The sequence below is a fragment of the Prunus dulcis genome, chromosome 7 (assembly GCF_902201215.1).
Source record: "Prunus dulcis chromosome 7, ALMONDv2, whole genome shotgun sequence".
Lineage (NCBI taxonomy): Eukaryota > Viridiplantae > Streptophyta > Magnoliopsida > Rosales > Rosaceae > Prunus > Prunus dulcis.
Window position 1 is genome coordinate 15,773,718 of NC_047656.1, and position 23,276 is coordinate 15,796,993.

The 23,276-nt window shown below is 38.4% G+C and overlaps 7 protein-coding genes and 1 non-coding gene across 12 annotated transcripts; 4 read left to right on the forward strand and 4 right to left on the reverse strand.

Moving 5' to 3' along the window:
* Nucleotides 1–24: 24 nt before the first annotated feature.
* TRNAE-CUC lies at nucleotides 25–97 on the reverse strand. The gene has a single exon. It is a non-coding gene; the product is annotated as a tRNA-Glu (tRNA).
* A 1-nt stretch (nucleotide 98) lies between these two features.
* LOC117633727 (protein CHAPERONE-LIKE PROTEIN OF POR1, chloroplastic) lies at nucleotides 99–2,792 on the forward strand. Of its 2 annotated transcripts, none has more exons than XM_034367454.1 (5): nucleotides 99–325; nucleotides 684–846; nucleotides 934–1,037; nucleotides 1,465–1,909; nucleotides 2,236–2,656. In XM_034367454.1, exons 2-5 carry the CDS (start codon nucleotides 698–700, stop codon nucleotides 2,384–2,386), a joined length of 849 nt encoding a protein of 282 aa, XP_034223345.1. In that variant the 5' UTR covers nucleotides 99–325; nucleotides 684–697; the 3' UTR covers nucleotides 2,387–2,656. The 2 variants fall into 2 exon arrangements, with proteins under 2 accessions (XP_034223345.1, XP_034223346.1); XM_034367455.1 differs by having other exon boundaries at nucleotides 155–325; nucleotides 937–1,037; nucleotides 2,236–2,792.
* An 801-nt stretch (nucleotides 2,793–3,593) lies between these two features.
* Nucleotides 3,594–5,596, forward strand: LOC117633725 (fructose-bisphosphate aldolase 1, chloroplastic-like). Of its 2 annotated transcripts, none has more exons than XM_034367452.1 (6): nucleotides 3,594–3,879; nucleotides 3,959–4,228; nucleotides 4,319–4,428; nucleotides 4,602–4,692; nucleotides 4,808–5,077; nucleotides 5,229–5,596. In XM_034367452.1, exons 1-6 carry the CDS (start codon nucleotides 3,706–3,708, stop codon nucleotides 5,505–5,507), a joined length of 1,194 nt encoding a protein of 397 aa, XP_034223343.1. In that variant the 5' UTR covers nucleotides 3,594–3,705; the 3' UTR covers nucleotides 5,508–5,596. The 2 variants fall into 2 exon arrangements, with proteins under 2 accessions (XP_034223343.1, XP_034223344.1); XM_034367453.1 differs by having other exon boundaries at nucleotides 4,808–5,081; nucleotides 5,229–5,465.
* Nucleotides 5,597–5,882: 286 nt separating this feature from the next.
* LOC117633722 (AAA-ATPase At2g18193-like) lies at nucleotides 5,883–7,683 on the forward strand. The gene is made up of 2 exons (XM_034367447.1): nucleotides 5,883–6,976; nucleotides 7,063–7,683. The coding sequence occupies exons 1-2, from the start codon at nucleotides 5,945–5,947 to the stop codon at nucleotides 7,558–7,560; spliced, it is 1,530 nt and encodes a 509-aa protein (XP_034223338.1). The 5' UTR covers nucleotides 5,883–5,944; the 3' UTR covers nucleotides 7,561–7,683.
* Nucleotides 7,588–11,603, reverse strand: LOC117633723 (probable serine protease EDA2). 2 transcript variants are annotated; one of them, XM_034367449.1, is made up of 12 exons: nucleotides 11,187–11,603; nucleotides 10,936–11,091; nucleotides 10,655–10,834; nucleotides 10,426–10,542; nucleotides 10,239–10,292; nucleotides 10,084–10,155; nucleotides 9,485–9,690; nucleotides 9,289–9,383; nucleotides 9,038–9,112; nucleotides 8,607–8,690; nucleotides 7,825–7,923; nucleotides 7,595–7,739 (listed from the first exon to the last, which is right to left on the reverse strand). In XM_034367449.1, exons 1-12 carry the CDS (start codon nucleotides 11,523–11,525, stop codon nucleotides 7,732–7,734), a joined length of 1,485 nt encoding a protein of 494 aa, XP_034223340.1. In that variant the 5' UTR covers nucleotides 11,526–11,603; the 3' UTR covers nucleotides 7,595–7,731. The 2 variants fall into 2 exon arrangements, with proteins under 2 accessions (XP_034223339.1, XP_034223340.1); XM_034367448.1 differs by having other exon boundaries at nucleotides 7,588–7,923; nucleotides 11,187–11,602.
* Nucleotides 11,604–12,406: 803 nt separating this feature from the next.
* Nucleotides 12,407–15,301, reverse strand: LOC117633729 (B-box zinc finger protein 18-like). 2 transcript variants are annotated; one of them, XM_034367457.1, is made up of 5 exons: nucleotides 14,698–15,301; nucleotides 13,887–13,983; nucleotides 13,641–13,756; nucleotides 13,304–13,546; nucleotides 12,407–12,757 (listed from the first exon to the last, which is right to left on the reverse strand). In XM_034367457.1, the coding sequence occupies exons 1-5, from the start codon at nucleotides 14,788–14,790 to the stop codon at nucleotides 12,752–12,754; spliced, it is 555 nt and encodes a 184-aa protein (XP_034223348.1). In that variant the 5' UTR covers nucleotides 14,791–15,301; the 3' UTR covers nucleotides 12,407–12,751. The 2 variants fall into 2 exon arrangements, with proteins under 2 accessions (XP_034223348.1, XP_034223350.1); XM_034367459.1 differs by having other exon boundaries at nucleotides 15,192–15,269.
* A 666-nt stretch (nucleotides 15,302–15,967) lies between these two features.
* Nucleotides 15,968–18,767, forward strand: LOC117633721 (pentatricopeptide repeat-containing protein At1g09820). The gene has a single exon (XM_034367446.1). It carries the CDS (start codon nucleotides 16,342–16,344, stop codon nucleotides 18,163–18,165), a length of 1,824 nt encoding a protein of 607 aa, XP_034223337.1. The 5' UTR covers nucleotides 15,968–16,341; the 3' UTR covers nucleotides 18,166–18,767.
* A 157-nt stretch (nucleotides 18,768–18,924) lies between these two features.
* Nucleotides 18,925–20,270, reverse strand: LOC117633728. Its single transcript, XM_034367456.1, has 3 exons — nucleotides 19,834–20,270; nucleotides 19,570–19,672; nucleotides 18,925–19,485 (listed from the first exon to the last, which is right to left on the reverse strand). The coding sequence occupies exons 1-3, from the start codon at nucleotides 19,995–19,997 to the stop codon at nucleotides 19,195–19,197; spliced, it is 558 nt and encodes a 185-aa protein (XP_034223347.1). The 5' UTR covers nucleotides 19,998–20,270; the 3' UTR covers nucleotides 18,925–19,194.
* Between the last annotated feature and the right edge of the window lie 3,006 nt (nucleotides 20,271–23,276).

Genomic DNA, 23,276 nt, shown 5'->3' on the forward strand with positions numbered 1-23,276 from the left:
AAAACACATTGGAAAAAAATAAAATTCCGTTGCCGGGACTTGAACCCGGGTCTTTCGGGTGAGAGCCGAATATCCTGACCAACTAGACTACAACGGATTTGTGATTTTCTTTTCGTGCTTTTTGCTTATATCTGTTGTCGTTCAACAAGCCAAATACGATAGTCCGTCAGTACCATCTTTGTTTTTCGGCAACGAAGGAGGGTTTTAGCGTGTAGCCTTCTCTTCTCTATGTGAATTTCCTATCCGTTGTAGTAGACGCTGCTACAAAACCCACCGCAAGACAGTCTTCTTCAATCCCTTTTACCTTCCACCATCAGCCCATCAGGTATGCTATTTTTCTTCTCAATATCTGTCCCTCTTTTTTCTTCTATGAATTCCAATTGATTTAAAAAAATGCATGAGGGTAACTCTGGAAACGGCTCAAAACCCAGAATTCACAATTTCTTCAAAGTTGTAAAATAATTCAACCCCAGCTAAGAGTTTCCGTAGTTGAATCATTGCAAGTACAGAAAATAGGGATTTGGGCAGCCTATGATGATTCAAATGCATTTTCCTGTTGGGTTTATACTGCTGGAATGTTATTATAAATGTCATACAAAATGATTGAATTGCTTATAAAGAGAAGAAGACTTGCAATTTCTGGGTGCCGTTTTATTGATTGTGTTTATTTGGTTTGGTTTCAGTGAGTATCAGAAAGATGACTGCTGTATCTGGACTGACTGGTAGTCCCTCCAGATGCTGTTTCCAAATTCCAGTACGCAGTTCCGGTTCGCTATGTGGGCGAGTTTCAAATTTCCCTCATAGTTGGAAGCCTGCAGGAAAGAATGAGCTACTTCGTGGGGAAAGGTATAGCTCTTCTTGCGGTATCGGTTATCGAATTCAGTACAGTGGTTGCAATGTGGTTTATTTATGTTTCCTTTTGCAATCAAACAGAAGTTATTGGACTGGTTTTACACAAAGATTGAATGCACGAAAAACACATCTGCTTAAGTTTGCCATGGATGCGTCCTATGGTGATATTCCAAATGAACCAACTGGTAAGTTTCACCTTATTGTTTTTGGGGCTGTTGTGTTTTTCTTTAATTTTTCTCTGTGTCCGTACTTTTGTATATCTATCTTATATACGTCTGGATGCTCATGTAGTCATGTGTCATGTCCTTCAACTTTCACCTTACCGGCCTTTCTTGCACACAATAGAGTGGAAAACTGGAATTTGTGAGGATGACATAGATGTCACCTTACGGCCTTTGATGTGTCTAAATTTGCTAATCGAGTCGAACCAAAGCATTTTTTTATGTATTTCTAGGAGGCTTGACATCAGTAACTTGGTTAGTTTAGAAATATTTCATTGAACTGATATATTAATGTCGACCTGATTCATTTCTGTTAGATACTTATAATTTATGAAGTAGCATCTTTAGCTCTCTGAACTTTTTTTGTTCTTAACTGCCTTTGCAAGTAAAGCCATCTTTCCTAGGATTAATGTGAGGGACCCATACAAACGACTTGGAATAAGCAGGGAGGCTTCTGAAGATGAGATCCAAGGTGCAAGGAACTTCCTTATCCGACAGTATGCAGGTCACAAACCAAGTGTGGATGCAATTGAATCAGCACATGACAAAATAATCATGCAGCAGTTTTATGACAGAAAGAACCCAAAAATTGACTTTAAAAAAAAGGTCAGGGAAGTCAATCAGTCTCGTATTGTGCAGGAGGTGAGAAATAGGTTTCGAACTCCATCCACAAAGTTCATTATAAAAACGTCCATTGCATTTGTCGTGCTTGGAGCTCTCACTGTTCTATTTCCAACCGAAGAGGGTCCAACCCTTCAGGTAGCCATTTCCTTGTTGGCTACCATCTACTTTGTATATGACAGGCTGAAGAGCAAATTACGAGCTGTGCTCTACAGGTATGTAAATAATTTATGTATATTTGTATAATTTTCTATTGATTTTTCCATACAGGACGATTGAATTTTTCTGTATTGACAAAAGATTCTGAAAACACACTAGTTCTTGTAAGGACCCATCACTCAGAATTTGTAGTACTTTAGTATCATCAGTATTCTTGAATAACCTTATTGAAACGAACCAAATCGTGCTAAATATTCCAAAATGATGACATATTCTCTTCTTTCACGCCAAATTTAATTGTGTATTTTGAGTCCTCCGACGTTCGAACTAGGAAATGTGGCAACAGTGAAAAGGTTTCTATTAAATGTTTGCTTTGGTGCAGTGCTGGAGCATTTGTTTTCTCATGGCTCGTGGGAACCTTCTTGATGGTGTCTGTGATTCCACCCATACTTAAAGGACCAAGAAGTTTTGAGGTGACAACTTCGTTGATAACCTACGTCCTACTCTGGGTCTCGTCTACTTATCTGAAGTAATTTCTGTTCTTAAGGAAAACCTCAATTTTGTTGGATTTGGAAACCACAGATTTTCTCGGAGATTTAGCTCATGTGTCTCCTTTATAGTGATAGTGCTGATAATTCTGGCAAATTGTGATGACGAGGCTCCTAGTTTTAGAAGATATTTGTTTTCCATCGTTTGGAGAAAGGGTGTAAAATTAGATGAAAGAGATCGGTTTAAGCAATTGACCTTTTGTGTCCTTTTTTTGAATTATTATAATCAATCAATTATCTTTGTTTCTATATAAATGGAGCCTCAAGTATGCATTCTGTGTACCCTGTTGTAATGAGGGAATCAAATCTGTCTGCAAACATAGGCTGACAAGTTGTGTATATGGGACATTGGTGGACATGATAGAACTTGTGTACCCTCCAATTCACTTGAGCTGCAAGTGTCCCAGCAAACTGAGTGGTTTTTATTGGTTTGGTTTCAAGTCTTCCCAGTTCTTCCAAATCTTGATGGGGAGATGCTTGAGGACAGGTCATGGACCCTGTCCCTAAAGATCTTCCCGTGTCCTTTTGGGTGAGTTGTGATGTGTTTTTTCCCCAACTTATTATGTTGTAAATCTACAGGCCTACAATTGCAAGATCTTTTGGACTATGAACCCATGAGTTTCAAGGACCAAAATGCGAATCGATCACAAGTTCAGGCACTATTGCTCCTAAAATCATTTTTTGAATTTCATCGAAAATACTGGTTCAAAGGAAAAAAAAAAAAAACATGTAGTAAGGATTCTGGCCAAAAGTAAATCGCAACTGTGGAACTATGTAGATAATTAGAACTTGTTGAAACTTATTTCATATGTAATAAAGGAAAATACAGTAGAAAATTTGGTAAATTGGAATTAATAATTTTCTTTTCTTTATTCTTCTGTATTGTGTTAAGGCTAAAAGGCAAAGAAGAAATTCGACAACCAAAAAAAAAAAAAAAAAGCAAAGAAGAAAATAGAAGTAAAAAAAATCTTTGGCTTATAATCAATTTCATTATTTCTGGTTTCACAAAGTTGCGTAAACCCAGCCATGAATTCCTGACCAAAAAAAAAAAAGCCATGAATTTGTACAACCAAGCCATGGCATGCCAAGTAGACAACTTGTCTCCCCCACCAGGCAATCACTCATTGGCAAATGCATCACAGCCTCAAACCACATATCTCATGGCAAAGCCCTGCAACTATAAATACAGTAAATTTACACCAAATCCTTGTGTGAAAGAGAAGCCAAAAAACAGAGAGCTTGTGACAGGGAGAGAATAACAGAGAACAACAAGAAGTCTTTATATCAGATACTTTTAGGGGACAATGGCCTCTGCTTCTCTTCTCAAGTCAGCCCCAGTTTTAGGCAAGCCAGAATGGCTGAAGGGCCAAGCTCTTCCCCAACCTTCAGCCTCTGTGGTCAGATGCAACCCAGTTGCCTCTTCTGCTCTTACTGTGAGAGCTACCAGCTCATATGCTGATGAGCTTGTCAAAACCGCAGTACGTATTTTCAGTTCGAAATGGCTTTGTTGTTTTTAGCAAATTTTCAGTGTATGAATTTTGTTTGGATGGTTTGTAGAAAACTGTTGCGTCTCCGGGGCGTGGAATTCTGGCCATGGATGAATCAAATGCTACTTGTGGGAAAAGACTTGCCTCCATTGGACTGGAAAACACTGAGGCTAATCGCCAGGCATACCGGACGCTGCTCGTTACAGTTCCCGGGCTTGGGCAGTACATCTCAGGTGCCATCCTCTTTGAGGAGACACTCTACCAATCCACAACTGATGGCAGGAAAATTGTTGATGTGCTTGTTGAGCAGAACATTGTCCCCGGCATTAAGGTCGACAAGGTAAGCCAAACAACGTTCTCGTACCAGATATCTGGCATGTTATGTTTTCTGATTGTGTTACAATCGAAAGCTTGATGATGAGCACTGCAGGGTCTGGTTCCTTTGGCCGGATCAAACAACGAGTCATGGTGCCAAGGTCTTGATGGCCTTGCCTCTCGCTCTGCTGCTTATTACCAACAGGGTGCTCGTTTTGCAAAATGGTAGAGTATAGTTGTTGCTCTATTTTACACAAGTTTGAAGTAATTTTTTTCTTCTTTCTGAAACCATTTGAAGTAACAATTTGTTCTTCTTGTTCTGTGGTCATTTTGGCAATTGTCTTTGAGTTTCACTTGTATAGTAAATGTATGTTTTTAATTACTTGTTTATCGAATAGGCGAACCGTTATTAGCATTCCAAATGGCCCATCTGAACTGGCTGTGAAGGAAGCAGCCTGGGGTTTGGCTCGTTATGCTGCCGTCTCTCAGGTAACAATAAAATGATATAGAAACCAATAGCTAATTTTCTGGTATGTTTCTGTTTTTCAGTCTATGTTGGCTTTTTTTTTTTAATGGTGGACATTTTTGCTATGTGACCTTACAGGACAATGGTTTGGTACCAATTGTTGAGCCAGAGATCTTGCTTGATGGAGATCATGGGATTGACAGGACCTTTGAAGTGGCTAAGAAAGTGTGGGCAGAGGTGTTCTTCTACCTCTCCCAGAACAATGTCTTGTTTGAAGGCATCCTTCTCAAGCCAAGCATGGTCACTCCTGGTGCAGAGGCCAAGGACAGAGCCACACCAGAACAAGTTGCTGACTACACCCTCAGGCTCCTTTGCCAACGAATCCCCCCTGCCGTCCCAGGAATCATGGCAAGCACCCCATAACTCTTTGTCTTAAAATAGTACCTTGAAGTTGATATTGAAAAGATAATTAAATGGAAGCTTAAAGGCTAAAACTTTGTTCTTTGAAATCTATTTTGGTTGCTTCTAATTTTGTGGAACTCATGCTTTGATTGTGCAGTTTTTGTCTGGTGGGCAGTCAGAGGTAGAGGCTACATTGAACCTGAATGCAATGAACCAAGCTCCCAACCCATGGCACATATCGTTCTCATATGCAAGAGCCCTCCAAAACACTTGCCTTAAGAAGTGGGGAGGAAGACCTGAGAATGTGGAGGAGGCTCAAGAAGCTCTGCTAGTCAGGGCAAAGGCCAACTCTCTTGCTCAGCTTGGAAAATACACAGGTGAAGGGGAGTCTGAGGAATCAAAGCAAGGCATGTTTGTCAAGGGCTACGTTTACTAGGCTTAGACTAGCTGCTAAATCCTCCAATTAACCATGTAAATCAAGTTGTTTACGAGATTGAGATTAATATAAAGGGTTTTTATCACAAACGGTTGTCCTTAATTTTTTGGGCAACGCATCAGTTTGGTCCTTAACCTAATAGACTATGGGACCCTTAGCTTATACCATCTTCATTCATAGCTTGCATTTATCCCCATTATCCCCACATATTCTTTTGTGCAAACCATATGGGGTGTTGACTTTTGACTTCACAAATGAATAGGAACCTTCTAAAGCACAGAGAAAACTCTTTGAAACTTGAACAGCTTGCAACATCTTTTTCCTTGCTGCCCAAGTTTCCCACTCTTCCAACTCATTATAAAACTCCTCTCCCCCCTCAGCTTTCTCCACCTCCCAACTCCAGCTCAACCAATTGAAGTCAAAAAGAGTTGACCACAATGTTTAGCCTCAAAGATGCACCCACAACAGCATCCACTCTCTTCTCAGCCTACGCCTCCTTTGCAGCCTCCATGATGCTGGTCCGTTCCATGACAGACCAGCTCATCCCCCGCCAGCTCCACTCCTACATCTACTCAAGCCTCAGCTACATTTTTACCCCTCTCTCCCCCCACCTCACTCTCATTATCGACGAGCACTCCGGCATGACACGCAACCAAGTCTATGACGCTGCCGAGCTCTACCTCCGGACCAAGATCAGTCCGTTGACCGAACGTCTACGGGTCAGCAAAACCCCTCGAAAGAAGACCATCAGCATTTCCATTGACCAAGGCCAACAAGTCAACGACACATTTGACAACGTTAAACTAACATGGCGTTACGTCTGCTCCTCCGATCAACGGTCCGAATCCCAAAACCACAGCCTCCGCCGTCACAACAACAACCAGTCTAGCGAAAAGCGTCGTTGCTTTGAGCTAACATTCCACAAGAAACACAAAGACAAAGTGGTTGACTTTTACTTGCCTCATGTGTTTGCTCAGGCCAATGCAATCAAACAGAAAGAAAAAGTCGTGAAACTTTACACCCGAGATCCATGCTTGGGTGATGACGAGAACGGCATGGGTTCGAGCATTTGGGGTTCTGTAAATCTGGAGCACCCAGCTACATTTGAAACGATGGCCATGGAGCCGGAGCTTAAGAGAGCCATTGTAGAGGACATGGACAGGTTTGTGAAGAGGAGGGAGTTTTATAAGAAAGTGGGCAAGGCTTGGAAAAGAGGCTACTTGTTGTATGGCCCTCCTGGCACTGGAAAATCGAGCTTGATTGCGGCCATGGCTAATTATCTCAAGTTTGATGTGTATGATTTGGAGCTCACCAGTATTCACAGCAACTATGATCTGAGGAGGATATTGCTGTCCACTACCAACCGTTCGATTTTGGTGATTGAGGACATTGATTGCAGTCTGGAAATGCACGACCGGCAGTTCAATGAGCAGCAGCATTTTGTGCATCAACAACAATCTAACAACAGGGTCAGTGCTCAGTGCTCTATTTATTTTATATTTTACGTTTTGTGCATAATATAATGAGTTTCTAAAGCGGATCTATTCAATTGCAGTTGACTCTCTCAGGCCTACTGAATTTTATAGATGGTTTGTGGTCAAGCTGTGGTGATGAGAGAATCGTTGTGTTCACCACAAACCACAAGGATAGACTTGACCCAGCTTTGCTGCGTCCTGGTCGAATGGACATCCACATTCACATGTCCTATTGCACCACAAGTGGGCTCAGGATCTTGGCCTCTAACTACCTTGGCTTCCATGGCGACAACCACCATCATCGGCTTTGGGGAGAGATTGAAGGGTTGATAGAGAGCGCAAAGGTCACCCCAGCAGAGGTTGCCGAGGAGCTCATGAAGAGTGATGATGTTGATGTTGCTCTTGACAGACTTGCTAATTTCCTCAAACATAATAAGGTCGAGAACGATGAAACAGAGGAAGAGGCTGATAAGATTGAAAATCAAGAAGCAAAGAGGCAAAAAATGGACGACCACAATGTAAACAAAATTGGTGGGGGTGGATTTGGAAGAGGAAAAGGAAGACCGATGCAACAATGAGTTGTTAAAAATGTAAAATGAAAAACATAAATAATACATATGCCCCAACGGCAAAAGTCTCGTAAGTTTTTCATTGATGTTGCAATAACATGGAAGTACCAAAAGAAAAGGACTTTATACCTATACATACGATCTGTGTACATACTTCGATTATCCTTGCTAGATTAATAATTAAACATCTGTTGAGAAGGTAGAGGTGAGATATAAGATTAGTTATACAAACACATCGCACATCACGTAAAGTATATTACATGTAGCTCCTACCAGATTCGTGGCATTCAGACAGCCACAAGTCAATGTGTTCTACAAGTTGCTGCCTTACTTTGTTGACTGCATCAGGGTTGCTGCAGTTCTGGGAACTGCCTGAAACGGAGAAGTCATGGATTCTAATAAATACAACATCAGAATGGGAAAATTATCAACAAGAACATCCATCCGTGAAAATCATGTTCGGACCCAAAGTATCCAACGTTGAGGCGCATTTAACGCCCTTTATAAACATGGGAAACTTCCAATGGCTGCTAAAATTAAAAAGTGCATGTTCATAACAAAACCCAGCTACTCCACAATTTTCTTCTTCAACCAGGGATAAACTTCAAATTGAGAAATTTCTTAACTTGGCAAAAATATTCGGCTACTAGGTAGTTTTTCCATTTCCGTATTTTTGTGCATTTTTTTCTTTCATCCTTGTTCTTTTCCTTGCAAATATACAGAGAAAGGTGGTTGGGGAGGAGGGGCAACACACAACAAACACAAGGGAATTGACATCCCATACCACGTCTGCACCCAGAACCACAAAACTAAATGTCGCAATCTGGTATGCATGCTTTATATTAGTAAAAAAATGGAAGAAATTTAACCAAAGGACATATAATCCCAAACTGGCTCCAATAGCAATCTGGAAAACTTAATATGATCCCAAACTGGCTCCACAAAGGGGAATTTCAAACCTTCATCTTAATAATAAGTAAACCTTGTGCTAGCATTTTCATAACTAATTGTATTCTAAATAAAAACAAACATAAAGACAGACAAATAATACATACCTTCAAGAGTTAATGGAAACTGAGGACATCCTCTCAAATCAGTTCCATGACCACAATTATGGCAATTGATGATGTAGGAAGGCACTGAAAGTTTATTTTACAAACAATGAGTTCAGGAAACGAGAGTACAGAAAGATCCAAGAGTATGTAAAATAAGTGAAAGGCACAGTAAACGTGCAATATCCTTAGACTACAAGTTTAAAACTGCTGCAGATGAAACTATCCAAACAAAATTTGGTGGTCCAAAGATTAGATCTGTAACGTATTAAGAGTAAACTCATTAGGTGAAAATTCCTTCTTGGTACAAAAGACAGGGTACAATTTAGTCTAGAATATCAAGCATGATACAAAGCAACATTGTTCAAAAAAATTCAAATCAGAGCATAGGATAACAATAATGAGACTTCTCGTCAAAGCAATAGGATACTCACTATCTGGAGATGAAGTCTGTTTGGATGCATGACGCCAGGGATCCTGTGAGCCATTTGTAAAAACTATTTTTGAACCTGCAGATTCATTTTTCATAAGATCATGTGAACCAATGATAAATACCCAGACGTGTCTTTATTTAGAAAAATAAGGAAAATGAATAAATTGTGATAAAGGTTAAGAGCTAAAATGAAAGAGTAGATAGAAATGATGCTACTAAATAGTAATATATAATTACTGGGAAAAGTTTGACCTGCAATTTTTTTGCCTCCATAGTATATATTTGTTGCAACAACATCAGGATAGACACCCTCTCCAAAAACATTCTTACAAAGGTCTAAATGGTATCTGCAACAATGAAAAACTATCAACCAGAGATGCCTAGACGCGCTACAAAGTAGAAATAATAAAAATGTAATACTTCGATCAAAGCATTTTCAGAAACATACCTTGTGTCGACTTTTGAAGACCGGATGCTATCATTTGCAGGTGCCACCTGAAAATATGCAACTTCAGTACAAACTTGGAACCACCACAACCGATCAGAACTGCCCCCACTAACAGAAGTGTTCTTCAAGTGTTTCTGATTATATGTTTCAACGTCAGCGCCAAAACTTCCAAGGTAGTACTCTTTAACGTATTTGGCATACGCATCCTACAAGGAGATTACTTTTTTTCATTAGAAATATTAGACATTTAGAGAAAAATGATACATGCATCTTCGTTCTTCATGAAGCATAAGGTCAAGAACCAGATGATTAGCACCGCTTACAACTTACCAAGTTAAAACAATCTTCTTCTTCTTTTTTTTCTTTTACTCTCATTGGGAAGTTAGAATTTTTTATAAAAAAAATACAGCATAAACAATGAATTCATATTAAAAACTAAACAGAGGAAATGTGCTATAGAAATTTCATGCTACCACAAGAGTTGAAATTAGAAATATTGCATAAAGAGGTAATTCATTTGGACACTGCAAGATAGAACACAATGGACCATGATTGCTTCAATTAAAGAACCAAACGGAATGGAAAGAAGAGGAACATACCACTAAATCCTCTCCATTGTTCTTTGCTTGAACAAGAGGGGAGCATAACTTATCTGGATTTCCATATTGAAACTGTAAATGTTCAAACAAATAATAATCACTAATTTGAGAAACTGAAAACTGATTGATAAAACTAAGAAAGAAGTAATATTTACCGCTACAACAGCAGCATCCGCCAGAAAATAAAAGAAATCACCTTCAATATCAAGCTGCAAACAGAGTTAAGGTCAAGATGCGAGGTGGATAGTATTAAAAAAAATCCTACCGGTGTGAAACTAGAGTCATGCTTTGAAAGTATATCATGATTTACAAATGATGAATGGAAGGGATGAAAAATCCAACCTGGGTTGCACCAAACAACGCCTTTACTGCTTTCCCGTTGGTTGCAAGCCTTCCTTCAACAAGACGAGTAGTTTCTTGTAGTGCAGCTTTACATTCCGGACCGGCAGACTCACCAATCTGCATTTGGATAGGATTGAAGTTAAGAGCAACCGGGTTGAGGCAGAGACCACAGAAATACAATCTCATTCTCATGTTAAAGGGGAAAGAAACCTATTAACATTGTAGTCACCTGCTGGTCAAATTCAGGGAAGTTATAAACAGCTTGAACAACTGCAGAACTTGCAAGACTTCCACATGTTAAATGAGGAAACTTGAGTCGAAACCATGCACTCATAGCTCCGGAGTACGAGACACCAAATATGAACCACGGATTTTCCTTGGTTTTATTCAGCTTCACATTTAACGATTCCTAAAAATAATTAAACGAAAAAAACCAGTAAACTACATGCTCAATTGGGTCATTTTCTAACTGAAGACAATCAAATTCAACAAATTGAAAGATGGGCTTGCCTGATAAAACTGACGGAAAACAGCCAAATCGAAAAGCGCCTGCTTTGATGATAAATACTTCAAGTTCTCTGTTGTATGTGATTTGAAAGGAGAACTGTTTCCATAGTATCGATGCTCAGGCGAAACCAAAGCTGCCCCAAACTTCTTCGCCAAAACCTGCACAACGAGATTTCACTTCAACATTTTTACAAGAAGTTACGATTTTTTTCCAATTTATAACCTTTTTGAAGAAATCAAAAATCAAAACTTACACTTAGGTAATCATTAGCTATACCGGGGCATGCGGATTCTCCGCAAATTTTGAGAAAAATTGGACCGTCCGATGGTCTGAAGTAGTCAAGAAACTCATAGTAGCGCAGGGGGAATCTGCGGTGGTCGTAAGGAGAGAAGTGGTCTAGGGTTTGATCGAACCAGAGCTCCTCCTTCGTCAAGTAATTGCCGCTTCCGGACAAGCTCTGAAGCTGAAGCAGAGTTGGCCTCACAAAGCCATATGAGAGCGTCCAAAACATCGTCGTTAACAAGAGCGTCCAAAACGTTGTCGTTAACAAGAGCGTGAACGAGAACGACGTCGTCATCGGAAGTCGCCTCATCGTCGTCCCGATTGATTCACGGTGGTTCCTCAGTCAAAGTCTCATCTCCACAGAAAACACGCCTTTCCTGTGGGTTTTATTTGGGTAGGGGCCGGTTTTTACAGTTTATTATGGAGAACCGATGGACCGGCCCAAAATTTGGTAGTCTTTTGTGGGCCGTTGACTCTGATTCAGTTGTCTCGTGTGGAAATGAAGAACGAGATGATCACCAGCATCACAAAAATTTCATTGAAAATCCAAATGCTTCTCCCATTTAAAAACACTTTCATTTAGTTTGATATTCGAACTTTGAACCTCTTCCGGAGGAGAAGTACCAATTTTCAGTATTGAAAACATCATGGATTTAGATGAGACTACACCTTCACCTAGCTCGAAGCAAATGAATTATTACGTTACGTTAAATTAGAACACTCTCAATCATTTTTAAGTTTTGATTAAGTGCAAAGCTAAACCTGAGTATTTTCAGGGGAGATGTCAAATATCAAACATCAAATTTAAATTTGATGGCTGATGTGAATTTGACATTTTACACTCCACCCGATATGTCAAATTAAATTATTATTTTATTACATTTTAGTGTTGATTTATTTTTAATTAAAAAGAAAAGAAAAGAAAAATAATAAAATATTCATTTGACATCTTACTTTTGGGATGTCAAAAATAACATCTCAACCTCCAGCTTTCATTCCACATCAACTTTGACGCATCGGTTAGAGTGATGTAAGATGTTATTTCTAGCTATTAAATGTTTATGTGGCACTTTTGACACCTCGGTTGGAGATACTCTTAGATTCCTCCATAAACCCATTATTCCTTTGTTCAGATTGTTGTATGCTCTAGTCTCATATTCCTCTGCTTGCAGTTTTAAGCAAACCGTTTTCGAGTTCCTAAGAATTCAGCATGTACTTTATGAAAAAAATAAAATTCTCAAATTTTTTAGTGCCATTACAAGAGAGTTTTCATTTTTGTACGAGTACTTGCAAAAATTCCAAAACAAACAAAACAAAATAATGATATTTTGCTTTTGAAGCAAGTTATGGATGCTTTCCAACTATATATCCTGCACAACTAAACTACATAATGGGGAACACTCTTCAAACCTTAATGATCATATGCCTACTTAAAAGCTCCACTTGAAGCAGCAGATAACCGAAGCATATGATGAAACACCCTTCAGGCAACTGGTGAAGTAATCTGCAGGAGCCGATGCTTCCGGATATGTTGCATTAGTCCTGTTTAAGAACAAGAGATGCTTGTTGCTTAAATGTACTGGTACGCATCACAATTAATCAATACATGGTTTGAAAATATGAAAAGCCAACAAGTTATGCATTGATTGAATATCCTAGAGAGAGAATGGTTCTGTTTAAGTTATGCCCAAGGTTGTAGAATTGCAATCTTTCAGTTCAGCTTCAAAGCAAAAAGAAGATAATACAATGAGAACTTGAAGTGCTCATTTATATACTTATGAAATGCAAGAAGGGAATAGATATATAGGGAATGGGAACTCTTTTCTTCTTATACTGAAAAAAGATAATTCTCAACTTATGAATTAAGCAGGCTTCAATTTCTTCTTACATCAAGTTGGAGTTCCTATTTCAGCTGCCTTCCCAGCTTCAATTTCTTAGCTTATGAATTAAACTAGCTTGTTTTTTAAGTTCACTTGCACGTAAATGATAAACTTTTCAATTTATTAACGACTCTTTTCATGCCCATACAAGCACCTATGATCTAGTTCTTGCAATTTATTAACCAGTGAACACTGAAAACACTCTAACCTCTTTATTTGAAGCTTGTTCATGCATCCGATGAGGCTTCATGTTCAAATCAATCAATTTAGTATCCATCTTTACATGCCCATCAGCATTGGCATCTGATATACGAATAGGAGACGCTCTGTGTTTTTGCTGGTTCTCTCCTATTGTCATTCTAGGTGGCTGATGTTGTACTCTTCTGGTCTCACCCGGATCAATGGGTTGGGAAGCCGGGTCATCAACATTACCAGGTTTATCTCCTGGAAACTACAGAACAACCAAATCATGTAGAACACTAAGTCAAATGCAGCAGCTGGAAGAAGAAGAAAAAACCAGTTCTTGGTAAGAAGGATTAACAAACCTCAACTCTCTGCCTAAGTACAAGATATCTTCCATGTGTTCTTTTGCCTCCAACATGAACAACCATATCACATTGCAAACAAAGGGAACTTCCATCTATCTCGCAATAAAAGAAAGCTACATGCAGTTTCCAAGAAGATAGAGTAAGTGTGAATTCGTTTTCTTTTCTTATTTTCCATTAACATAAAGACATATCAACAGGAAAATATACAAGCCAAAAAACGAAAACAAAAAAAGGTCAGCATACCAGGTGCATTTTCACAGATATCACACCGGGGAACTTCACTGGGAGTTGCAAGACCAACCCGTACATGTCGGCTAGCAAGCTTATTGCACATGTGGACCTGCCAACCCATCAACAGTTTAAAGCATTGCTAAAAGATGTAAACCAGAGAATGCAGAAGAATGAAAACAAACTAAATTCCAAAACTTTTGACCAGTTATGAAAAGCTCTTTCAGAAAAAACCTGTTATGTAATGCGAGCATTAACCATAAGCTATTTCCACTGAATATGGACAAACAAACAAAACTTTCTCTTCCAGGAAATTATGTAACCATTCTCAGTCACTAAGCTATTTCCAAAAGTAATTTTTAATTGAAAAGGATATATGCAATGTGGGAAAGACAAAAGGAAAGTAAACAACAGAGGAAACAAGAAATTACAAGGTTCTAGCAATACAACCAACGCAAATGTTTGCTCCAAAAACTTCTTAAACTCATGTTAGTTAAGCATGGAAGCAACTAACAATTCAACCAGCAAGTAAAGGAGAGCTATAAATATAAACCCACCTGACTATACATAACAACCCAACAGCATATGGGGTTCAACTTGCACCCAGTAAATTAAACATATGAAAAACAGCCAAGGGGGTCTCAGGTTCAAACCCCATGACATCTTGGTTGTGTGTGTAAGAAAACCCCTCCCCTCTAGTTTAGACTATCACTTGTACTAAAAAAAAAACAAGCAGTTCCCTTTCCCCTAGAGTTTGGGCTTTAACATACGAATCTGCCAATTGGTTACTATAGAAAATTAAGAGCCAAATGGTAAAGAAGCAAACCTTCTCATCACAGGCAGGGCAAAGAGCAGCCTCGTCCGCAGCGCAAAATACAATTGCAGCTGCGCTTTCACAAGAGTCACAAAGTGTTCGCATGATTAGCCCCTTCGACTACTCTCATATTTCTACCCAACTAACACATATAAGATAGCACACATGCTAACCTCACATCTAATCAAAAAGCCATATACAACAAACTAAAGCAGCAATTCACCAAAATCTACTTGTGTTGGTGATTTGGGATTTATCAAAGAAACGCTGATATCAAACTCACACTCTGGTTGAGGCCAGTCACAAAGTCAATAATGAGGGGAAGGACTAGGAACAGGAAAAAGGATTAGAGAGAGATAAAAGTGGGTTATGTTTGGTTGGGTAGGCGTTTGTTGGGGAGATTCGAGAAGACAAAGAATAATAATATAAACAATCAAACAAACAAACAAACTATATAATAGAAATTTGATATGGGAAATTTGATAAGAAACAGATATCATAAATACGTTCTTGGGGTTTGTCAACTTTGTTGGCTCCTCAAACTCAAAAGGCTCTCTCTCTGTCTCTCCCAAAGCTCAAAGCTCACACCTTGGCCACAAGTTTAAAGAGGCAGAGTGGGGTTGATATTCGATGGTGGCTCTCGGGCTCTTCTCACCCACCAGATGCATATCTGACGTGGGGTCCATTTCCTTCTGGTAAATATTGTTACTTGCTTGTTTTCATGGTCTCTCTTTGCTCTCCCATTTCGTTTTACAGCTCTCAAGCTCAACCAACGCCCTGCCGTTCACAGAGCATCTTTGGGGCCCTTTACATATATATCTATCTATCCGTACCTAAAACGGTCATATATATGGAAGGATGATAATCTGAGTGGACGGGAAGACGTGACACCATGAATGCTAAGTATTCATGTCCCTTGAGGATCTGGCAACTCAAAAGGTATTTACAGCATTTGGGAAGGAAAAAAAAAAATTTACAGCAGAAAATGAGTTGTATAAATATTCTACTTAATTCTACAACATATCTGTCAACGGAATCTAGCTAGTAAAAAATAATCTAACTTGTATATTAGTAGTCTCTTATCAAATCCCATGACACTTTAATAGTGTATGTGAGAAAACTACCTTGTAATTTATCACTTGTATTTTCTACAACATATCTAAATTCTCTTTAATATACTTGTGATTTTTCACCAAATAAGTTATGTTAATCAAACAAAAATTGGTTTGGTGTGTTGAATTTTATTTTACTTTTTCTCTACGGTATGTTCCTGTGGTTGAGAGTTGGGTCTCCTAATTTTTGTAGAATATAATATGAGAGAAGTCTCCTTTGTACAAACCAAAAATAATAATAATAAATTCGGAATTTCATATATGCAATAACCTTTTTAGAGATATTTGAGAACTTTGAAACATAAGAAATTTAAATTTAAAAAAATTAAAGTGAAGGGGCTCAATTCCTAGGTTCGAGCCGGCCCGTTTACGGTCCGACAGTCGTTAAAAAAGGCGGCAGTCACTGACTCCTCTCTCAAGAACTCCACAGTCGCAGAAATGGCCGTTTTCCCATACACAGAGAAACCAGTGGTCTACAAGCAAACTCGTACCCTAAATTAAATTCCAATTTTGACCTCCAATTTCAATTGTACCGCCACTGAAAATGCTGAAACTCCTCTCGTCCTCCTCCTCATGCCTCCAGGCCAGAGTCCACGTTCAGGGACATCGTCGAACCTGCATCAGACTCTGTTCCTTAATTTCCATCTCCACAATTCCAAGCTCACAGCCCTTCAGCCTTCCAATCATTTCAGAGCTCATAGCAAAGCAACATTGGTCAGAGCTGAAAACCCACCTCAAAGACTCGAACTTTATCGCGGTTCTTCACCAACTGTTTGATGCAGGAGCTGACCCAGTTCTGATACTCAGGTACTTTAGTTGGTCGCAGAAGAATTTCAATGTTACACACCCTCTTGAACTCACTTGTAGACTTTTGCACTCCCTAGCAAATGCAAAAAAATACTCAAAGATCAGAGCTTTCTTAGATGGATTTGTTAGAAACAATGAAAAGCATTCGAATTCTTCAATTTTTCACATGCTTTCAATGTGTGGCAACCAGTTCTGTGCAAATTCTGTTATAATTGATATGTTGGTGCTGGCATATGTGAAAAATATGAAGACCCGTTTGGGTTTTGAAGCATTTCAGAGAGCTGGTGATTACGGGTTTAAGTTGTCAGTTTTGTCTTGTAACCCTTTGTTGAGTGCTTTGGTGAAGGAAAATGAAATTGGGTATGTTGAATATGTGTACAAAGAGATGGTTAGGAGGAGGATAGAGGCTGATTTGTTCACTTTCAGTATTGTGATTAATGGTTTGTGTAAAGTTGGGAAATTGAACAAGGCAAGGGATGTTACTAATGACATGAAAGCTTGGGGGATTTCACCAAATGTGGTTACTTATAATACTCTTATTGACGGGTATTGCAAAAAAGGTGGATTGGGGAAGATGCACAAAGCTGATGCCATTTTGAAGGAGATGGTGGCAAATAATGTTCACCCGAATGAGATTACTTTTAATATTTTGATTGATGGGTTCTGTAAAGATGAAAATGTAGCTTCTGCGGTTAAGGTGTTTGAGGAAATGAAGCAGGGTTTGAAACCGAATGTGATTACATATAATTCTCTGATTAATGGGTTATGCTGTAATGGGAAGCTTGACGAGGCTTGTGGTTTGCAGGATGAAATGCTTGGCTTGGGTTTGAAGCCAAATATAGTTACCTACAATGCACTCATAAATGGGTTCTGCAAAAAGAAGATGATGAAGGAAGCTAAAGAGTTGTTTGATGACATTATGAATGGAGGCCTGGTGCCCAATGCTATAACATATAATACGCTAATTGATGCTTACTGTAAGCATGGAATGATGGAGGAAGCATACGCATTGCATAATTCAATGTTAGAGAGAAGGGTTTCCCCAAACACTTCGACGTTTAACTGCTGGATTGCTTGTTTCTGTAGGCAGGGAAACATGGAATTAGCTAGGAAGTTCTTGCATGAAATGGAGGTTAGGGGCTTGAAAGCTGATCCCATAACGTATAATTTATTAATAGATGCATTGTGCAAAGAAGGGGAGTCAAGAAAGGCAGAAAGGCTCTTGAATGAGATGTTTAAAAAAGGTTTGAGTCCTAGCCACGTGACGTACAATACTTTGATGGATGGCTATTGCAGGGAAGGAAACCTGAAGGCAGCTTTGAATGTGAGGTTACAGATGGAGAAAGAAGGGAAGCGGGCAAATATAGTAACATACAATGTGTTGATCAAGGGACATTGTATGAAGGGAAAGCTTAAAGTTGCAAATGAGCTTCTCAATGAGATGCTGGAGAAAGGTTTGGTCCCAAATCGTACTACATATGAAATAGTAAAAGAAGAAATGATGGAGAAAGGTTTTCTTCCTGATATAGAGGGACACCTGTATAACATCTCTAGCTTTTAATCATCGAAATGAGAAATTGAATTGGTTTCACTCTCACCATAATCAAAATGTTTCTTTGATGTGAAGGGGCCATGCATGTATCCACATCTGCAAGTAATCAATATGTGATGGATGAAAGAGGAAAAACATCATTCATTGGTTGCAAAATGCACTCTTGTCCCTTCTCCCACCTCCACCTATTCAGTTAATATTATTATCGCGATTCAATGTTGTGGTGGTTGACTACAGCAGAGGCGTAAACTGTCACAAAGTTGGAGGACGGTATAACTTGTGATGTAACTCTCAGTCTTCTTTCAGAAGACTATAACAAGGATGATGATGTATAGAGGCAACAATATTTGAGGTTATATTGACCTTCAGAGACTAGTTCCCTACGGAGCATAGACAAAGCTTTGTTCAGCGCTTGATGTACTTGGAACATCTTGTTCCCTGGTTAGCAGATTTTCTGCAGTATCTGGTACAAACAAATTGCAAAGCCAGAAAGTGCTTGAAGAGCTAAGATGTATGTGTCAAGGTTGATATTAAAGAGCTTAATTCAAATGGTTTATTTGTAGAAACATTTCCAGTCAAGCACAAAGATAGGTATCTTCAAAACTTTTTTATCCATCTACCATCCAACCTTTATCTTAAAGCGTCCTGTATCCATAATGCCTTTTAACTCAATTTTTTGTTTCCATGTGTATAAACATTTAAACTTGAAACTTGAATTAGTGAAGAAAGAGCGAAATCAGTAGGATATATATTGAACTACACATGGCCAAATTAACTCAAACTATATTAAGGAGTTTCTTGCTTCAATAATATGAGCTTAATCACATGGCACATATTGGCCTCAAGAGATTAAGTATAAGCATACACACAGTACAACTTAATCTTCCCCACAAATTCTTTATTACAAGCAGTAGAAAACCAATACAACTTGTCTTTGGACCAAGACACTAGACCACACTATATAGACCCTGTAATACATTTGCAACATTTTTCTTCCAGTTGACAGAAAGGAGTGAGACTTATCACTCTTTCTGAAACTTAAAATGAGAAGTTCATCATGTCCAGGCTCAAGCTCTCCATCATGACAGTTTCCATGAATCCGCACTTAGTGATCGATGCCTTCTTGAAACTACTACCTCTGGGTTTGAAGGCACAAGCAGAGATGGGAATGATTGGGATGTTCTCGCAGTTGCAGAGCTCGATCATATACCCGTCTGGGTCATGGAAGAACACCTGGTCGACCTTGACCCCATCATCCTCCACCACAGCTGTCACATACCTCATCCCCATATCTTGCAGCCTCCTCTTAACAAGTCCAACATCAGTGCACTGCATGATCATAACCAAAACATATTTGTTATATTTGACCACAAATAACATTACTGGTTCCACAAGTACCGGTGCAGCTCTTACTTGGAAGGAGATGTGGTTGTCCTTGGGATTGATTGGCCGAGATTCATAGTCTTCCATGGCTGGACTTTCAATCAAGTGTATCCCGATCCCATAGTTATACAACCTACACAAGGTCAGAGACAGATTGATTTGTTATTTTCTTTTAAACAAACTTTGGAAAAGCATGCATTTTCTTTTCAAGAAAATCATAAATATTCAACTTTGCTGCGTATGAAAAACCATTCCATACTATAAAAAGCATGTTCAGATAGAGAGAAAGCTAACCAGGCTCCATTGAAGTTGAAAGAAGAAGGGCGTTTGATTACAACAAAGCCCAAGACATCTTCATAGAACCTCAAAGAATCCCACACCGATCTGCATAATAAAGACACATGATTTAAAGAGAGCAAAGGCAGTGCCTCGCAGTTGCTTAGCTCCTCAATCTCCATTTGACACTCTTAGTCTTATGACTCTTACTTGCACTTAGAATTCTCTCTTTGATTTCTTGTATGCCCTGCATCACAAGACTAGGGGAGGTGCCTTTTTATAAAGCCACACTTTGGTGCATCTTTTGAGCTCAATTCAAATTTTTGCACATTGTTCTTTGCTCTTGTGAGGAACTTTCCTGGCAGATTCTCTCAGATCATACCAGAAAAGTTAAATTTAGTCATCCTCACAGCTACTGTCCACCTTGACATATTGGGAGGGGTGGTGATATCCTTGAAGGCCACATCAACAATGTGTTAAACACAATTAAAAGGGTACTCTTTTTTTTTTTTTCTTTTTCTTTTTGGCTGTGCATTTTCTAACATGTTAAATCTTGTCATCACAGTAATTAGCCACTGTTTAATTTTCATCAGGCAGACTATCTCAAGGTATTTCCTAATCATCAATCATTTTGTGCGGTTGATTTCAAGTCCAAAGGTACACACAGTTTGATTAGTATCCTAAAGCAAAAACCCAAAATATGAAATGGGGGCAAGTGTGCATTTTGACCCAACCTTTTCTTGGAACTTCAGGTAGTTCTTAGAAGCTTGTAAATCCAGGGAACTACAAAGATGCCAAATATTGAGAAGTTTCTGTGATGTTTCCTCTCTCCCACATGACATTATCATCCTTTTTTCTTCCTGTAAACTCAACAATCCAAAATAGACAGATAGGATGAGATATCATTCACCAAGAGATTGATCTGCCTTTTTGAACGGTGATAATCAAAATGTTTTGAATGTGTTCATATTCTGTCTCTTTTCTATATTTTGTTATGCATGTTTGAACAGTCTAGTTTGAGAAACAATGGGAAAGTGCTCATTGGGCTTTTGGTTTGTATGAGTTTAGATCCATTATGCCTGGTTTGGTTGCTATAAACTATGTTTGTACTTGTTTGCTGGCTCTATTGGACTTTGTCACTTGCAGAGCATGCTAACAAACATTCCTAACTTGGATTATTGTGAAGAGCCCTAAATTTAACCAATGCAAATAATGGGATCCCAATTCACCCACACGTTTGTTTTTTCCGGCAGCCCAGTCATCTTTTAAAAATTCTGAGTAACCCAATTTGGTCTCATCAAGCATTTTACCATATATCTTTTATTATCTTGTGTAAAATCCTGTCAGTAGAGGCTAGTTGAAACAGTCTCCGCCGGCATTTTACCATATATCTCGGGTAAAATCTTAATTTCTTTTGCCTCCAGCAGCGGCGGAGGTGCTGTACCGGCATGGGCCAGAATGGTTTTTTCATTCGTTTGGTTTGGGCTTTTCTGGTTCTTTTTCTTCCATTCGATTTGCTTGTTTGGGTTTTCTTTTGTTATTATTGGTATTTTATTTTGGTAGGCCCAGTTACTTGATCTCCCATTTGTAATGAGCGCATACTCAATGACTCCTGCAATATTGTTTTTCTTTTCTTTTTTGTTGAATAAAAGACCCTTCAACGATGAATTTTTCTTTCAATACAAGCAATTGGAAAAGGGGGGTTTACACACAAAATATTTATTGGGTGTCTAGAGATTTTGAACCTCAGTTCACATGGATGGAGGTAGAAAAGTTCAACTAACTGAGCTATACTCCACTGATTAATTTCAACGATGAAATTTAATTGAAGCATCCCTAATAGAACTTCATTAACTAGGGATAATTTCATTTTAGTAAAATAAAAAGATATTTTGAATATTAGGAATTGATCATAAATAGGTTCGCTAGTCATCCATCAAATTAAATATGAAGAGGTTTTTGCTATGTACTGGCGGTTAGGTTGGGAGTGACATCCTTAACCAAATAATTTACTTTTTTCTAGTTGAAACAGACATATATATATATATATAGTTCTTTTCTCATTTCGATATCCAGACGCAATTATAAACCTATTTATATATTTCATATGGTGAAGTAGGTAATGGGCTAATGATGCCATTAATTATGCCCAATTCCAATTCACTGGCAGCCAATTTCTAGTGGAACAGGTAAAATTAGATTTGAAGTTAGGAAGGTACAAATAGCAAGCTGGTTAAATGATGTCCGCCCAATTTTAATATATTGACAGAGTATGGATGAGCTTGATTATTTACCACAATCATTCAGAAGAGTGTTGGAATTAGTTGGGTTTTCGTTTTCAATCCTGGACAGATTTTTCTAATCTCGGAAAAGTAAGATGGATTTTTGTGTTTGTTACTCATCTCAACTAGTCTACAGAAGTCTGAGGTTTCTTAAACTATATGTGTCTCTGACATTCTATCATCGCTCATGGGAAGGTGCAAGGAATTAATTAAAGATTTTTTATATCCAAGATTAATGTAGGACAATTGGAAAATGACAATCCACCACGTGTCATTACTCCATGTCTTCATAGGTCCACTTAGTTGAGATTATCTCGAATATCATTGCTAATTATGCGTAGACCATTGTTAGGTGCCAAATAATGGTTTGTCAAATAATTGCTAATTTACTTTAGGTGCCAAACTATCATTGCTAATTTACTTCAGGTTTGTCAATTAATGGTGTTTAATAGATATATGTTATTTTTCAAGGCATGACGCTTGAGGCTTGTTTCATAGTTTTAGACTAGAACGGAATTGATTAACAATCAAGGCATAATATAGATATTGTTGTCTAATTTTGGAGGAAGAAGGAGTATTATCGGGGGATTATGATGGATAAGTTTTAGTCATTAACCTCTTCTAGATAGTCCTCATTCTTCCTCAAAGTTAAACAACATATATTTATTATGTCTTGAATGCACACAAAATATAAGCATTATGCTAGTCCAGTCTAGACTAGTCTAAAGTTCAACAGAAACTACTGGCACTCCTATTTTCTAATTAAACGAGAAAAAAAGGGGTTCAAAACTTCAAAATACGAGGTCTAAAAGGAAACGGAATGGGATATTTTCTATAAACTACTCCATGTAGTTTATTTATTATTTATTATTTATCGAATATGAATCTGATGGGTTTAAAAATAATTTATATACAATTTTCTGTTAAAAACTCGAACATGCGTGCATAAATGTCCCCGCTGGAACCACAACCAAAATTAAATCCAGATTTCATGACAAAGAAAATAAATCGCTTTTAAAAAACTAGCTTCTTTTGTGTTTTTTTTTTTCAGCACTGACAAAGAGAAAAACAAAAACAAAGAAATTACAAAAAGTGGCCCAAATGAAATGAGAGCTAAAAATAAACAAATATCACTGTCGGCAAGAATATGGTACCACTGCACATGCAATGCAATGCCTT

What these genes read in the sequence shown, in the direction of transcription:
- LOC117633723 (XM_034367448.1), bottom strand. Translation starts at nt 11,525, where the DNA reads ATGAGGCGACTTCCGATGACGACGTCGTTCTCGTTCACGCTCTTGTTA. An exon ending in CGGATGCTGCTGTTGTAGCG is followed by an intron (nt 10,156 to 10,238) that starts GTAAATATTACT and finishes GAACATTTACAG; the next exon opens with TTTCAATATGGAAATCCAGA. An exon ending in ACAGACTTCATCTCCAGATA is followed by an intron (nt 8,691 to 9,037) that starts GTGAGTATCCTA and finishes ATAAACTTTCAG; the next exon opens with TGCCTTCCTACATCATCAAT.
- LOC117633722 (XM_034367447.1), top strand. Translation starts at nt 5,945, where the DNA reads ATGTTTAGCCTCAAAGATGCACCCACAACAGCATCCACTCTCTTCTCA. An exon ending in AACAACAATCTAACAACAGG is followed by an intron (nt 6,977 to 7,062) that starts GTCAGTGCTCAG and finishes ATTCAATTGCAG; the next exon opens with TTGACTCTCTCAGGCCTACT.
- LOC117633721 (XM_034367446.1), top strand. Translation starts at nt 16,342, where the DNA reads ATGCTGAAACTCCTCTCGTCCTCCTCCTCATGCCTCCAGGCCAGAGTC.
- LOC117633725 (XM_034367452.1), top strand. Translation starts at nt 3,706, where the DNA reads ATGGCCTCTGCTTCTCTTCTCAAGTCAGCCCCAGTTTTAGGCAAGCCA. An exon ending in CCGGCATTAAGGTCGACAAG is followed by an intron (nt 4,229 to 4,318) that starts GTAAGCCAAACA and finishes TGAGCACTGCAG; the next exon opens with GGTCTGGTTCCTTTGGCCGG. An exon ending in CTGCCGTCCCAGGAATCATG is followed by an intron (nt 5,078 to 5,228) that starts GCAAGCACCCCA and finishes TTGATTGTGCAG; the next exon opens with TTTTTGTCTGGTGGGCAGTC.
- LOC117633729 (XM_034367457.1), bottom strand. Translation starts at nt 14,790, where the DNA reads ATGCGAACACTTTGTGACTCTTGTGAAAGCGCAGCTGCAATTGTATTT. An exon ending in TATCTGTGAAAATGCACCTG is followed by an intron (nt 13,757 to 13,886) that starts GTATGCTGACCT and finishes AACTGCATGTAG; the next exon opens with CTTTCTTTTATTGCGAGATA. An exon ending in TACTTAGGCAGAGAGTTGAG is followed by an intron (nt 13,547 to 13,640) that starts GTTTGTTAATCC and finishes GTTGTTCTGTAG; the next exon opens with TTTCCAGGAGATAAACCTGG.
- LOC117633728 (XM_034367456.1), bottom strand. Translation starts at nt 19,997, where the DNA reads ATGGAGATTGAGGAGCTAAGCAACTGCGAGGCACTGCCTTTGCTCTCT. An exon ending in TTCAACTTCAATGGAGCCTG is followed by an intron (nt 19,673 to 19,833) that starts GTTAGCTTTCTC and finishes GACCTTGTGTAG; the next exon opens with GTTGTATAACTATGGGATCG. An exon ending in ACAACCACATCTCCTTCCAA is followed by an intron (nt 19,486 to 19,569) that starts GTAAGAGCTGCA and finishes ATGATCATGCAG; the next exon opens with TGCACTGATGTTGGACTTGT.
- LOC117633727 (XM_034367454.1), top strand. Translation starts at nt 698, where the DNA reads ATGACTGCTGTATCTGGACTGACTGGTAGTCCCTCCAGATGCTGTTTC. An exon ending in TATTCCAAATGAACCAACTG is followed by an intron (nt 1,038 to 1,464) that starts GTAAGTTTCACC and finishes TTGCAAGTAAAG; the next exon opens with CCATCTTTCCTAGGATTAAT. An exon ending in TTACGAGCTGTGCTCTACAG is followed by an intron (nt 1,910 to 2,235) that starts GTATGTAAATAA and finishes GCTTTGGTGCAG; the next exon opens with TGCTGGAGCATTTGTTTTCT.